At 41.0% G+C, this 15,399-nt stretch overlaps 1 protein-coding gene across 1 annotated transcript in view; it reads right to left on the bottom strand.

Annotated features, from left to right (window-relative positions):
- GFRA1 (GDNF family receptor alpha 1) overlaps positions 1 to 15,399 on the bottom strand; it is a 139,445-nt gene that overhangs the window by 123,302 nt on the left and 744 nt on the right. The window contains 2 exon segments of the mRNA XM_063163137.1: positions 12,627 to 12,710; positions 14,328 to 14,612. Coding sequence (XP_063019207.1) covers positions 12,627 to 12,710; positions 14,328 to 14,612 — 369 coding nt within the window.

Here is a 15,399-nt window from a genome sequence, read left to right as displayed (position 1 = left end):
TCCTGTGATACCTCATCCTGGAAAAGGGGTGTTTGAATTCCATTTCAAGCCAGCATCAGAAAGGAACTTGTACAGGAGAGAAAAAGCTAAAGCTTTAACTCTGCTGACCTCTAAGTTCTTGTGTCTGCCAAATATACATTAGCTCTGCTTTTACATTTAATATGAAAAAAACTGGAGTCCTGTCAGCACCTACTCACTCAAGTCTTAAAACAACTAAGGATGAAACAGTCCAGAGAATGAACTCAGCCACATTCTCTGCAAACCTCACAGCTTCTCAAGCTGCTGCTGGGTGCAAAGAGAAACAACCTGGGTATATAATGTGAAATGGACAAACACTTCCTTTGACAATTAAAATGAGCATGGTCTTCCACAGCAAATACCAGCACAGCCCCCTACACACCTTTCAGGTGAACTCAATCATTTCAGACAGATCGGGGATGCTTCAAACCATACAGAAATGTGAACAGCAGGAGTCCCCCAGTGGTAAAAATACTTTAAAGAAACCTTTTCTTCCTCCCAAATACCACTTTGTTCAGCACTTTGGGCAGCTAGCCAAAACCTTGTCTCTGAAAGCAGCTGTAGAGTGATTTAGAGATGTATTTTAATACTTTTACCACTCTTTAAAAATCAACAAAATAATACATTTATTACACCTTAATAGTACACATCTGAGAAGTTAACACCATTAAAAAAAAACCCTTTCTAGCTTTCCTGCTGTCATATAATAAATCATTCAAAATATGCACAGTAATTTCTAGAATTTTATTAAAATACTTGGCTGCAATTGGATCATTTCACACAACAGAAAGTCATTACCAAGAATTAGACCACTGCACTCAGCTACAATCTGGGGAAAAGCTGATTTGTAAAGTAATACTCTGAAGTACCAACATTTTCTGAGTTTGAGCATTTTTCAAATATTAGAAAGACCTTCAAAATTCTGAAAGGCACGAGGAAGGATAAGTTCTAAACCTTAATTCTCGCTGACACGCTCCTTGACAGTGTGATCTTGTTCAACACGGAGCATTTGTGCTCAGGAACATTATGAATTGTCACCCTAATCTATTGGCAACACTTTTCCACAGAAGAAGAACAACCTGCTCAGGAGACAGAGGAGCCATCTATCTGCTGCAAGCACTTTGCCCATCTCCCATTCTGACAGCTGCAGTGGGCAGCAGCTCTGCTCACCACAGCTCCAGAATTACCTACTGCATTTCTCAGGCTGGCCGAAGACAGGAACGAGACACTTTGAGTACACTACAAGCCTGAATATTGACTCTTACAATGCAGTCCTTCAATTAGCAGGCATCGCTGCTCAAGGGGAGCAAACTGTTGGCTCTACATTATTCTTTTTACAACGGAATAATTCATTCTGTAACTTGTAAATCACATTTCTCCTCACAGTCTACAACAGATATTGCATACCGCCCGAATTACAGAAATCAGTGATGTTTTTTTTTCCGAAGATCTTACTAGAAACAGCTCTAGAGAAAACATTTGAGATCAATTACTCCTGCCTCCTGTTAGTGTCCTAGCTATAGTCACTTATTGATTACCTTTTAAGCATGATTTTAATTTTATTATGTCTATGTAGGATTAAATACGTATTTAAAACACTGAGTTACAAAAAATAATTATTAAATTCAGTATATACAGTTGTAATGCTACAAACACAACTTTGAAAGGCAAAACAGCATCAGGTTTCCTGTTTTCTTAGCCTGACAAAGTGCTGATATCGAGAAGATTCTTATGGTGACATTTTCCTCCTTAAAGCAGGACCAAAAGTTTGCAACATTTAAATCCTTGACTTAACGCCACAGGAAGGAGAGAAATCTCTTTTTAATAATCTGAGGGGTTTATAAGCTTACTTGCAATTAGCATAAATGAAAGCTACTATCAGAGTGTGTAATTACTGCCCAGCAATGCAGTACCTAAGCCCAGAAATGACAGCTCCACAAGTGCACCCATTCTGTGCCCTGCTAAGTGAGTGATTTACAGCAGGTAAGAGCAGGGCAGAGTGGCTGCCTGCAGTGGTGTCACAACAAGCCACCTGCCTTCAGAAATACCCCTGTGACATCTGGGATACTCAAATGCCAACACGTTTTCAATAAATAAATAAAAACATTAAGCTCAAGTTATTCACTGTTTGTAGTTATGCCATTAAGGATGTCTTTAATATATTGACAGCCTCACCTCTGAGTCACCAGCTCAAACACAGAGGGAAATTACTTGAGAGGACTTTCACAGCTGCATGGGGAGCTACACACAACAAGCTGGGGAGGAAGGGCAACGTTCAGGGAGAGAGAACAAAGCTACAGAAATCCTTTTAGTAATTGGCACCTCCTGCAAGGAGGAGAACTGAGCAAGGGATGGAAAATGAACTGCTTTCCTTTTCCAGGGCTCCCTGCTCTGCCACACTGGCCATGCAGGACTGACAAGCCCCATTTGCAGAGAGCTAAGGCATGTGGCACTGTTTTTCTTCAAATAGGAAAATACTAAATTTATTCTCATTTATGCTTTTGAATCTTCTCACAGCTCTCAGAGAAAGGTCAAGGGCATGCAGATAAGATATTTTTAGTTATACAGCAGAAATGTATTAAAAAACTAAGTGCAGCCTCAAGTCAGATTCAAATAGTTCCTTATTTATCAAATTCAAAAACACTGTACGTCTTTCTCTCTAAACATTAACACAGCTAGAGTTAATAAATTTACTTTCTACCCAACCCAAAAAGAGCTGTCTAGGTATTTTTAAAATGTGCAAAAATTAAAAAAAAACACCCAAACACATCATCAAACACTGTGTTCAACAATTCTCACAGCAATTTATAGACAAGATTTATACACTAACACACCACATTTCTTTGCAAGTCTTCTTTAATTTTCTCTTGCAAAGGTGGGATGTTTGGCAAGGGGAAGAGACATCTCACACATCAGCAGCCTTGGGGAATGTTTGCTTAGAAACACACACAGTTTGACCTCTCAGAGGATCAAATCAGTTTACTTCATCAGGTCATGAGTGTTATCAACCACTGCAAGTTTGTGTCTCTATTTCACTGTTTAGGAGACTAAAATTAAGTAATAGCTTACGAGAGAAAGAACTGACACCATTTCTCAGTCTATATGGGTTGATTTTAAAGCTGTAATTTTCAAGACTTTTTTTTTATGAGAACACTATAGGCAGTTCTTACCCATGCAATCCTTTAAAGAAATCTGACAAGCAAATTCATCAATTTCTAATAGAATTTCAAATACAGCTGACACCTTGCTGTCTTCAATCATGTCTTGTTTCATAACTGTGTATGTGGAGAAAAGACATGTCTGTCTAGGGCCTAATGGATAACATGATGTACATTCCCGTGGCAATAGAAAATGAACAACAATAAAAATTATAATTTACTTTGCTGTCAGGTGCTGCTCCTGTAGGTGTGAAGGAAAGCAAGTAAAGCTGCAGGGACTGAGTTTTGATCTGGTATTGTATTTAAATATTCTGTAGTTGAGATTTAATTGCACCTAATCTGCTCAATAAAATCATATTTACTGTTATTAATATCCCAGACTTATGTTATTATATAATCCTAACCTATTTTTTTATACAGAAATTTTAATCTGCTGCTTAAGCATTCATTAATGCAAAGCCACTGCTGTGGAGAATACATTCCACTCTATTTGCGAGAGGCAAGAATTCTTTGGAGCTACTACCAAATGCTAGTGTTGTCTTACTTAACTTTGTTTATGGCCTTGTGACAACAAACATCAGCAAAACTTAATCATTAATCCTAAAAATATTCCATCTGGAAAAGAAGATGACTCTACAAAGTGCAGAGTCATTTGTAAACACAATGTGGTATCATCCAAACAGTCAAATGCAATACATGTGTTCATATATAACAGCTTTTGGATGGCTCCTTTCTTTCCTGCTTCATTTCTAAATCTGAATAAATAATCTGCATGCCAGCTAACCTAAATGATGAGTTATTTCCCATTCAGAGAATCCTGAGATGCTCAATTATCTCACACAACTGCCACCCATCAACTGCACTTAATTGCCTCTATGTTTCAAGTCCACTGCATGTTTATTTATATCACTTGCATGACAGACTAGATGTTTTATGAGACCAGAATAAGATGAGATATGTCACAGCCTAATGCTTAGAGATATGACAGGAGCTGTATTTGCTTTTTTTAATCATATTTTTTCAAGGAAATCTAAGTAAATTAAATACCAGTCTCTATCTTCTTTACACCTTGCAGCTCCCAGCGATTTCTTAACCCATAGAATATACTTGAACAAATCTGACAGAGCAATGAATATGAAGTTCTTACAAATGTTATGAAAAAAACAACCGATTTTTAGACCTGAGTAGACCTGATAAGGCAGGCATGGCTCTGGCTCTGCACCATCCCAAGAGGGAGTGGGGACCCAGAGTCCTCCAGCACAGGTGAAACACCCAGGCAGCTGCTGCCCTGCAGGGCAGAGACGGGGGACAGAGCTGAGGACCAGGGGAGGGACAGAGGAACAAGCTTGCTTGGTGACAACCGTGTCACAAAAGGGATGGGGAAAGTGCAGCCAGATTGCTGAGGGGCAGCAAAGTGGAAAGCAGAGCTGCAGTAACAGAGAAAGAAACCCCTGGAGCCCTGCAGCTGGAGGGGATTGGGTGGGGAAGTTACAAAGAGAGAGGAAAGCCCACAATCCAAGAAGGGAAGGCAGTGCATGGAAAAGGTACATCCAGGCAGGAGAGAGCTGGGGCTCTCAGCTCAGGGCAGCAGCAGGGCTTAACATGAGCCAGGGCTAAACCCAAGAAACACCTGCACTGGGATGGAGGCTGTGGGGCTGGGGAGCAGGAAGAATCCTTGTGCTGTCTCCAGCAGAGAAAGAACAAGGAAACAGCCATTTCTGGGTTTAGTACTGAATTTAGGGTGCAGCATTTAAAAGGAAGAGCATGGAAGTTTTTAACACTTCTGAACCTCATCAGCTGCATGACAAAATGCTAATGGGAAGATGCTTTTTATGGACATCAGGAAGTGATAAAATCATATAACCACTGAATGCAGAAATTCATCTTTATTTATGGGCTTCTATTCAAATTGTTTGATACCTTCAAGTCTCTTTACAACCTATCATTTCTGCAAATTTCTATGCAGCAAGAGCTATCTCTATGCCATTACACTTTGTGTCATGCCTCTCTCATGTTAAATTTCAAGCTGAGTGCAGATCGTACAGGACAATAGCCTGACACTTGGAAAAATTGTCAAAGCATCGCAGCAACTAAAGAACAGTTCCAAAAATAACTTAATTGTGGTAATGCTGTAACTATACTGACAGCATTATTGCTGCATTAGTTTCATCCATGGAAAATGCAAGAATATAAAAATAATACCAAAAATAACATAAATTACAGAATTACATTTCATGAACAAAACCAGTCACATTTCTAAAAATCAAAGCTGTAAACACATTCCTTTCTAAGGTTAAAACAATATAATGTGCAAGTTAAAATAAAAAATGTTAGATACTTATCATAAATAAGTATCTGCCTTGCAATCCAGAAATCATTATTTCATCACACACAAGCATTTTACTCTTAGCATTTTAACATACTGTCAACTCCTGACAGAAGGCATTGACTTCTCCAAGATTGTCAAAGATATCTCTGAGAGTCCAATACAAATAGGGTTATTAAAAAAAAAAGTTTAAAAATATCTTCAAATGTAAAGAGCCAGCGTGCAGAACACCTGCCATAAACTGCACCTTGCTGTGCCATCAAGAGACAGAAAGCTGCAGGATGCTGTTCTTTTGGTTTCACCAGGGAAAACTGCTTTCACACAAGGCATTTTGGAAGCCCTGCAAGGAAGGCTGCCATAGAAATCTGCCCACTCAGTGCAGCCCTCTCTTCCACCCTCACACCACCTTCATCACTGAACCAGTGCCAGCAGTGGGGTCACCACACGAACCAAGCAGCTTCTGCTCACTCTCACCATACAGCTGCTCCATCAGCAGGCTCAGTGTGTGCCACCCCTCACCCTGAGACACAGCAGTCTGCAGACACCTGACAGAACAGGGAACCCAGCCAGCTCTGTGTGTCTGAGGTGCTCAGCAGCCCCTGCCTGCTCCTGCTCACTGCACCCCTGGAGTGCTGCTGCCTCTCTCGACAGATATAACCTCATTCTGCTTCCCTCCTCAGCAACCTGATCTCTCCTCACAATCCCACCAACACCACTGGCAGCTCCTCTGCCCTTTGCTCCTCTTTCAGAGAAACTCAAGTGCCACTTAAGTGAACCAGAAAGCTGGCCTGTTCTTGGCCAGCAAGAATACAGTTTGCTGCCAAAAAATATATCTACATATATGTTCATTTAATGTCTGACCCACCACACCATAAGTGAGGCTTTCCTGCAAAGATGCAGATTAAGGGATAGCAGTTCCATTCTCCAAGGATGTTACTCTAGAAAAGATGTGATTTACTGCATACATTATATAGAGTTGGTAATAAGGTAGGTACTTTATGAACAAACAGCCATGCTTGTTCAACCAGCTATACCCAAACATTTCCCTTTGAGGCCTCAGGAAAATACTGCCCAACACTGAGTTTCCTTCAAGACTCCTAACTATTCCCTTACTACTCCTGGCATTAAAGGAGAGGCAGAATATTCATGCATAAATGCTTTGTGCTCAATCAGGTATTTCCTCCTTCCATGGAATGGATTTCATCTTGTATCCCATGTTAAAACAAGTTGACAAAGCCTGTCTAGACTAACAGGACAAGCAGAAACAATACATTTGCTCAAAGCTGTGCATTTTAAACACTTGAGGAACCAAGACCTTATCTTCTGTTTTACAGCTCTTCAAAGAAATTAGCAAAAAGGTTCCAATAATCTGACCAAGGAACTGAAAGTATTTACATATTCCTATTTTCAAGGCCTGCTGAAGGTAAAAAGTGAAGGCACTGCCTTTATAGGCCAGCCAATCAGTTACTTCAGCAAGGTACTTAATTCCCCTCTCATAATCAAATCTAGCTTCAAGAAATGCAGAAAACAGGATATTCAAAGAGTTCCTGCAAGCCAGCAGTCACCAAAGTGATTTTCTTTTGTGTGAAGTCCAATCTGATTATAAAAATGCAGAAGTGGAAATCAGGAACTGGTATCTATGCACCCTGATAACTTGTTATCTGCCTGGAACTCAGCCTAGTTGCCTCTGCAAAGAAAATCTGCACTCAGAAATGTCAAACAACACAAACATTGTACATGCTTAGATTTATTTTTGTCAAACTATTTTCATTCCCTTAAACACAGCTAAAATAGGTGCCTGGTTTGTCTGTTAGTTTGTCTTCTTGTAACAGGACCAAATTCTCACTGAGGAAAAACAGACAGACTGGTTTTGTGTAAAACCAGTATTAAATATTGGTTCAAGGGCTATTATTTTAAAATACAGTTATGTGTGTAACAATGTAGGCTAAATATAAGAAGTTTTTACTTTTCTATTATCAGAGAGCTTGACCTCGTATCAGAAAACCAGAACTAAGCCAAAAAAAATACAACAGGAAACAGAATGCATCATAATGAAATAAAATTTTGATATGTTATGCTTACTTCAGTGGGAACAGAATCAGATTGCAGGACTCCTATTAGCCTAACAAGATCTGGTTTATTGTTTGTGAACTCGAGTGTATGCACAAGGTAACTAACATGAGGTAACTCAACTTTTTAAACTCAGCAGTAATGATATGGGGGGTAAGAGCTAATAAAAGCATCGCAGACAGTCAACAGAAACCAACATTTTTAAATTAAAAATATTTTAAAACTGCCTTTGTAGAAAAGTGGCAGCTCCTATAATCTTACAGAAATTTCATAAAAAGACATAGTGTTAAATTAGAAAAATATATGGCATTTGAAATGCATGCAGATTTAGGAACAGAAACAGGATTAGAGGCCTCAGGCAACAGGAATTGGAGATGTCATACAGTATTAATTCATGGGAAAAGCCACTAATTCACATGGTACAAACCCCAAAAGGAAAAACCAGTGAATCTCTTGGCTAGCACAGAGATTCTAACTTATCTTTTTGATAAACAATATTAAAAAGGCCACACATGGATTCTACAAATGAAAAGTCATTTACCAGGTAGGAAAAAAAGAAGTAAATAATAATTAAAGTGTCAGGGACTTGTTACCCAGAACACAGCTCTCACATCAGATCAAGAATTCCAAAAATGAACAGGGAAACCCTCCATTCTTGATTAAAAGAATTTTGGGGGTAATGAAAGTTTTGGGGATATAAATTCACTATGACACAGCTTGCTCTAATTCAACAGAATAGCAGGAGGAGAAGATACAAGGAGAAGCACACAGAGAAGGAAACTCTGTTTCTCTGCATTGTGGGGATTCAGATTGAAAAGCCCCAACATTCCTCCTCCACCTCTGCTGATGGACACTTTCCCAAGGAAACACCAGCAGTTCATTGTCAGTGATGTCCCTACCCCAGCCCTGAGAAGAAAAATATAATGGGGAGGGGGCAAATAGGTGCTATCAATACTCAGAGCAAGTTTTATGCTGGGGGGAGGGAAAACACTTACATCCTCAGTAAGGTGTTTTGCACACTGGATTCATTCTTTCCCCACAATCGACTTAGTGATTTGTGAATAAATTATACAAGATGCCTAAAAGACTTTGAAAAACTCAAAGGAAGTTAGGAAAACCATTGATCAAAACCTAGTCTCCTGAGCAAGGGAGAGATGCTAGAGGGAGACCCAGAGCCATCCTTGTGCATCCCACAGCCACCAGCACACACACACACACTCACTCCTGGGATCCCAGCACTGCTGACTGTAGAGTCTCAACTTTTTCCACACAATAAAAAGCCACCTTACTGACCATAACTGCTCCTGTCTGCACTTACAGCTTATTCAGTGGGCAAACCAAAGCTGGTACCTTCCTGTGCTGAGCTCTAACAGGGAACGATACACTCCAGGAAGAAGCTCAACATGCTGTGCTGCCTACTGAATTCTTGGTTTTAATTTAGAAGTTTACTATAACAAATACAAGATATATTTAGAAAAGGGTGTAAGCTTCCACATATCTTCTACAGCAAAAGATTCCCAAATTTTTTAGATCAGACAGCCTCTCATGAGAACAGCAGAACCAGAACACTCCTTTGGCTCATCTGATTGTGTGTCATTTTCTTTCTCTGATCTGCTAATGACGCAAAAGGAACTTTGCAAAACCAGTTTACTACACTAAGAATAGTGGCAAAATAATTAATTTCTACCAGTCCTGTGCTTTAGCAATAGAAACAAGGCCTAACTAGCAGCATGTAACCAACCAATTCTCCACAGATTAACAGCAAACACTCTGTGTTCTAACAAATGTTCTGATTCATGCAGCCTGTTCTTTTAAGATTATTTCTAAACATAATGGATGTAAAAGAAAGAAGATTCACAAAGCTGAACAATGGGATAATAAGCCTATGAACAACTGGGCAACTCAGAAGTGAATCCATGGGAGGAGAGGATTTTGTCACCCTAAATGCATTGATCTAAATAGCCAACTCTTTTTAACACTGAGAATTCTATTTACACCACTTCACAGACATGGCTTAAGGCATTTTATTCAGATGGAGTGGCTCTCCCTTTTCTGTTGAAGTGAATGAGACATTTCAGAAACATTACTTTGTTAAATATTTCTGCAGATATGTACAGCTACATTTTTTATGCAAGATATTTTCTTACAAGGTGCCTGAACTGACCACTATACTGTATCACCTAATATAAAAATAATAACATATCTTCCAGTGGCAAAGCTGAATGTCAACTGCAGTTCAAATTTAAGATGCAAAATGTTCTCCAGGTAGTAAAAAGCCACAGATAAGCTTTGAGAAGTTACTAATTCAAGCATCACCCCTTAATGTAGTGTGAAACTCAATTCTGAAATCCAATCAACAGATTTTGCATTTACTGTAGTGGTGACAGAAGTCAATGGCCTTAAAATGTTTTCACCTCTCAAAAGTTGCAAAGGTTCAAGCAGAAATGTCTGTTTAAGCAAAATCTTTACATCATAATAGCTAACCCAAATCTGTTACCCTCCAAAACTAACACACAAGTCTTCAGCAATTTCAAGAGCTGCTTAACAGGAAGAAATTCACACCCTTGAGGCAGAACCACCACATCTGACATGGTAGTTAAAAAAACATTCAAACCTAGATATGCCCAAAACAAAAAAACAAGACAACCCAGTCTTTCAACTAGGAAGACTCGATCTTAGTAACAGGTTTAGCCATATATTCCTGATTTTTCTCCTAAACCAACATATTGATGCTTGAATTGAAGAGAATGTGGTGTCCTGTCTCCGTAGGGAAAGCAATTTTGAACATCAGAAGAGAATTACATCAACTTTAACTGGTTTTAAAAATTGTCCTTCATTTTGTAGGCTTATGTACACTACAAAAATGTACATATCTGACACAAAACAGTCATCTCAGGCAATGATTGCCCCTTTTACATAGCACGAAAGAAAACTACTGTGATTTTCTACGCTACCACAAAAATAAATACAAAAGGTGGCAAAGACAATACCTTTGATATAAGTCCAAGTAATACGGGACCACAGAATGGGTTTTGTGGTATGAAAGAGTTAATTGCTGCTTTTAATTACACAAAACTAATGGGAGTGAACACTGCAGCAACATCTATAAACACAATGACCACATTAGCAGAACACCAGTTATGAAACCCCTGCCAACACTACTTGTACAGGGATTGTTTTGTTTGTTTTAATCAAATTTTATGAAGTTCTGCTGTATTTGCAGAGCTCTGCAAAAAACCTGTAAGGCTAAGGAGCTTTAAAGAATGTAATGCAATAGTAACCATGACAATAAGAAAAATTCTTTTGCTAATCTTTTTCTTTCAGCTGACAATACTTTCAAATACTGTTTTTTTTACTCTAGATGACAACTTTTGTTTGTTCCTCACTATGAATTCTAGGCCTGCCATCCTTGTAAACCTGAAATTTTTGACCAAGGGAGCAGCAATTTGGGGTGAACTGAAAACATGGAATGAGTTCTAACTGTGATAAAATGGACATCATCTGTAGGCAACTATATCTTACTTCATTGTTATTCTGAATAGGTGCATAAAAATTACATTTTTAAGGTAATTATTCTGCAAGTAAATGGGGAACCGAAAAAAAAAAAAAAAAAAAAAAAAAAACAACAGAAAGGCAGAATGCAGATAGGATATTCCTCTGGAGATCACAAAACTGCTGAGATATGTTAGAATCTGGCCCCAGGCAGGCAAAGAAGACAGCCCAGAACTCCTCTGCACTGATTTTGTCTTGGTTTTATATTAAGTTGGAGTTTTAAGCAATAAAAAATAAAAGAAATAAAGATTTTTCAGACATTTATCTTTGCTCTCTACCATTTCTCCAACAGGCTTGCTCACCAAACAGGACAAGACAATGCTTTCATCAAAAGATGTATGGGATAAGTCACATATTGAAAAGTGACTAAAGGGACGATTTTCAAAGGCATTAAGATACCTATAGATGCATTAAGCACTTAAAATTTTCAAAACTGCCTGGGCATCCAACGCCTATTTAAATCACTTAGTCCTTTTTGAAAATCCCAATGGGCGGTTATCTACATTTTATGTGTCTATATGCCTTTGAAAATCTGTACCATTAAATACTTAACAACCTAAGTACCCCTGGCTTTTAATGGGACTTTGAGTCCTAAAAAGTGTAAGTACATCTGAAAATTGGTCAAGCCACTCTCTTTGGTCTTTTCCCCCCCTTTCTTTTAAAGAGGCATCTCCTAATGCTCATCCATATCATGTCATTTAAGCAGAGCTTCAGCACTGTCCAACTTAATACACTGAGTTGTGCACATTGGTATGTTTTATGGAGCTAAACAAATAAAAATCCAGAGTACAGACTGCATCCTCAGAAAAGACTTTTTGAAGCTCCTAAAAAGAAATAAAATTCCAATCTGTAACCCCAGTGAATGCTCCCAAAAAAACACGTTTTCAGTAAATGTGACCTCACATGAGAACAGCTTAGGCTGGTAAAGAACCAACACCATTGTTTAATACCCATGCAACATATTCAAAATAGCACAAAAAAGTTCTAAAAGGCAGCCACACAGCAACAAGAAAAAAACAGAAAAAGGAGGAAGTCGTGAATAGGCTCTTTAAAAAGACAGTAGTTCCAGAAAAGAAGACAAGCTTTAATTCTGAATTTTCTTTTTTTAAAAAACTGTATGAAACTATAAAGCATTCCCTTATGCAAGCATTTGAAAGATCTATCTTCTGATCTTCTGTAATGTCAATAGGAGGTAACTTGCACTGACCAAATTCCCAAAAAGGAACTGATTTGTAAATTAGGAACGCAGGGAATCAGATTGCCACCTACAGGAAAATTTAGCATTTATTGTCAAGAATGACTCAAAAAGAATACAAATTGCCATCCTGCCAAGCATTCTTTCATTTCAAAACCAATTAGTCTTTTCTTTTGTGCAACTATATAATGAGCTTCCTAAAACCAGGAAGCCATTATAATTTCTTTTTATTTATGAGTACGGCTTGAAAGTTCCATAATTCAATTACAAAATCACGTGTCAAGTAAAGAATTTTAAGTCTGCTTACCTGATACCATTGGTGCTAGCCTGAATATGTCTGATAGTCTGCTGTTAACTGGCTCATAAGGGGAATCTTCAAGCAAGTCATTTCCTAAGGACAAAAAAATATTTGGATATTTTACTTACACGTTAATTCAGGATAAGATATTTTTGTTTATGTTTACTCCATAACAGTGAAAAGTACTCCCCTTTAATCCTTTTAAAAAGTTTATATGGCTACTTCTTCTCAAATAATTACCTCTAAAAACACCTGAAAGAAGCTAATTATTTATCCCTGTCACTTGAGCTCTTCTCTCCCTCCTCCCTGGGTAAGGTCATAATTTGCAGACAGCCTGTGACATCACAGGGACTGTCCCATCTCATGCCAGCAGGAGAGAAGCTGTAGCAAGGATGCTCCTCTTCATTCACCATAACAGCAGAGCTCTTTTTTAGAGAAGCTCAGCTAATAGCCAAAAACTAGCATCTCTGGTACGAAACACTGTTGACAAGATGCTGCTGAAGAGAAACTTTTTATGATGTAGAAAAAGTCTGTTATTACCTTTCGCAAAAAAATATATATGGACTCATTAAAACATACAGATAAATTAACAGAAAGGGATTCTTTCCCTTTTTGCAGAAGCAACTTAAAAAAAAAGTTAAAAGGGGAGCACACTGAGGTGAGAGATTGCACCTTCAACTCCAGGGCCACAACAAGACAGGACTAAAAATGATGTGTCTCATATGAAGACCTGACTGTGAGAGACATCAAATGTCTCAGACTAAGAGAAATCTGCCTTATGAATATGAGTAACAGAGCAGTCCTGAGTCAATCACTGCCGTATCTCTTCTAAGTGGCCCATCTACATGCTGTAGGAACCATAAACTTTGGGGCTTTTTCTGCCTCTGGGACTACTGCTAGTAAATACAGGAAAGGAAAACATTAACTTTCACTTAAAACCATCTTCTCTTCGCATTATATTTAACTTTCAGCAAAAAGGCTAAGAAACTAGTCCCAGTGTCCTGTTAGGTGAGTCCTAACTACGGAGTTTTAACATGATTAGGAGAATGTCTCCAAAATTACTGTTTTTGTGATGCTCGTGCCCCTATCTTTGGCTGCGGTTTAGGCAGGTCACTGGGTCCCTGGAGGAAGCTCTGGCTGTGCCTCTGGCAGCCCGGCAGCGGAGCCGCAGCTGCGCGGGGCTCCAGGGGCGGCAGCTGCGGGCACGGCCAGAGCCTCGGGGGCACGGCCAGAGCTGTGGGCACGGCCAGAGCCTCGGGGGCACGGCCAGAGCCTCGGGGGCACAGCCAGAGCCTCGGGGGCACGGCCAGAGCTGTGGGCACGGCCAGAGCCGCGGGGGCACGGCCAGAGCCTCGGGGGCACGGCCAGAGCCTCGGGGGCACGGCCAGAGCCTCGGGGGCACGGCCAGAGCTGTGGGCACGGCCAGAACCTCGGGGGCACGGCCAGAGCTGTGGGCACGGCCAGAGCCGCGGGGGCACGGCCAGAGCCGCGGGGGCACGGCCAGAGCCTCGGGGGCACGGCCAGAGCCTCGGGGGCACGGCCAGAGCCGCGGGGGCACGGCCAGAGCCGCGGGGGCACGGCCCCAGAGCCGCGGGGGCACGGCCCCAGAGCCTCGGGCTCGGAGCCCGGCCGAGCCTCGGGGGCAGCCGCACACCCGCACCCTGCGCTGGGGGCTCTGCGTTCGCTGGGGGCTGTGCGTTCGCCACGTACCCTGCAAGCTCTGGTACATGCTCCAGTAAATGCGCAGGCAGTTCTTCTCCTTCTTCATGCCCCTCTTGCAGCGGCAGTTGTACAGGGATTTCTGCTTGAGAGCTTCCATGGCGCTCCTGCATTCGTCCTTGGCCTCCAGGCCCGTGGCCCGGCTGAAGTTGCTCTCTTTGCCGGCTACACACTGCCTCAGTGTCCTGAATTTAGTACTACAGCTCTGCTCCTTCAGACACTGATCGCTGGCTTTCACGCAGTCCAGGCGCTCCCCTCCAGGCAGCCCGCTCACTTCTGCGGACAAAAGTACATCTATGGAGAGCAGACACAAAGCGACCCGCGCTCTTTCGGGGAGCAGGGTGCCCGGAACCCCAGATCCTGAGCAGCACCCGGGAGGCACGGGGCACCTCCTCACGCTGCACATGCGGCCAACCCCGGGGGCAGCACCTTGCAAACCTCCTGGCTCCATGCTACGCCTTAGGAAAAAGCACACAGGGTTTCCATGGGCTTAGATCCACTTTTCGGGGAGTCCAAGGAAACAGTATTTTTTAACCCTAACGGCTGATGTATGAGGAAACAGAAAAATGAAAGAAACCCCGGAGGGATTAATGTGCTTGATAAAACAAGCATTTGTTATTCCATAGATCCATTTTGGCGAAACAAATCAGCTTTCCATTCCAGGGTTTAACTAAGGGGTTAAATATTCAGCCTCACTTTCCACAAGAGCTTTGCTGTAATTTCACTTACATCCAGGAACAGCCCGCTCAGAGAGATAAGTATCCTCACTGATTGATATTAGCCTGTCTTTGCGTCAGTCACTTTTTAAAGGCTGTGCACATTTTTGCTTGTTCTATATGCATAAAGGTAGAATTTGTTACTTCTCCCCCTCCCCACTTCTCTCCACGTATGATGCTTTTGCAGGAGAACAAAGCAAATTGCATTAACTCTCTCCTCTCCATCGTGCCCCCGTCATGCTCCCTCAGACACATGCGGATGGAAACGCAAACCTCTCCTGTGGAAAGGAAACCAGTTTGGGCTGCAAACCACTACCAGTCGGGCAGGTTGCCAGGTTCAGGTGAAG

Source organism: Melospiza melodia, chromosome 9 (assembly GCF_035770615.1).
Source record: "Melospiza melodia melodia isolate bMelMel2 chromosome 9, bMelMel2.pri, whole genome shotgun sequence".
NCBI lineage: Eukaryota > Metazoa > Chordata > Aves > Passeriformes > Passerellidae > Melospiza > Melospiza melodia.
Note: the sequence above shows the minus strand (reverse complement) of the source record. Positions and strands in the feature narration are given on the sequence as shown.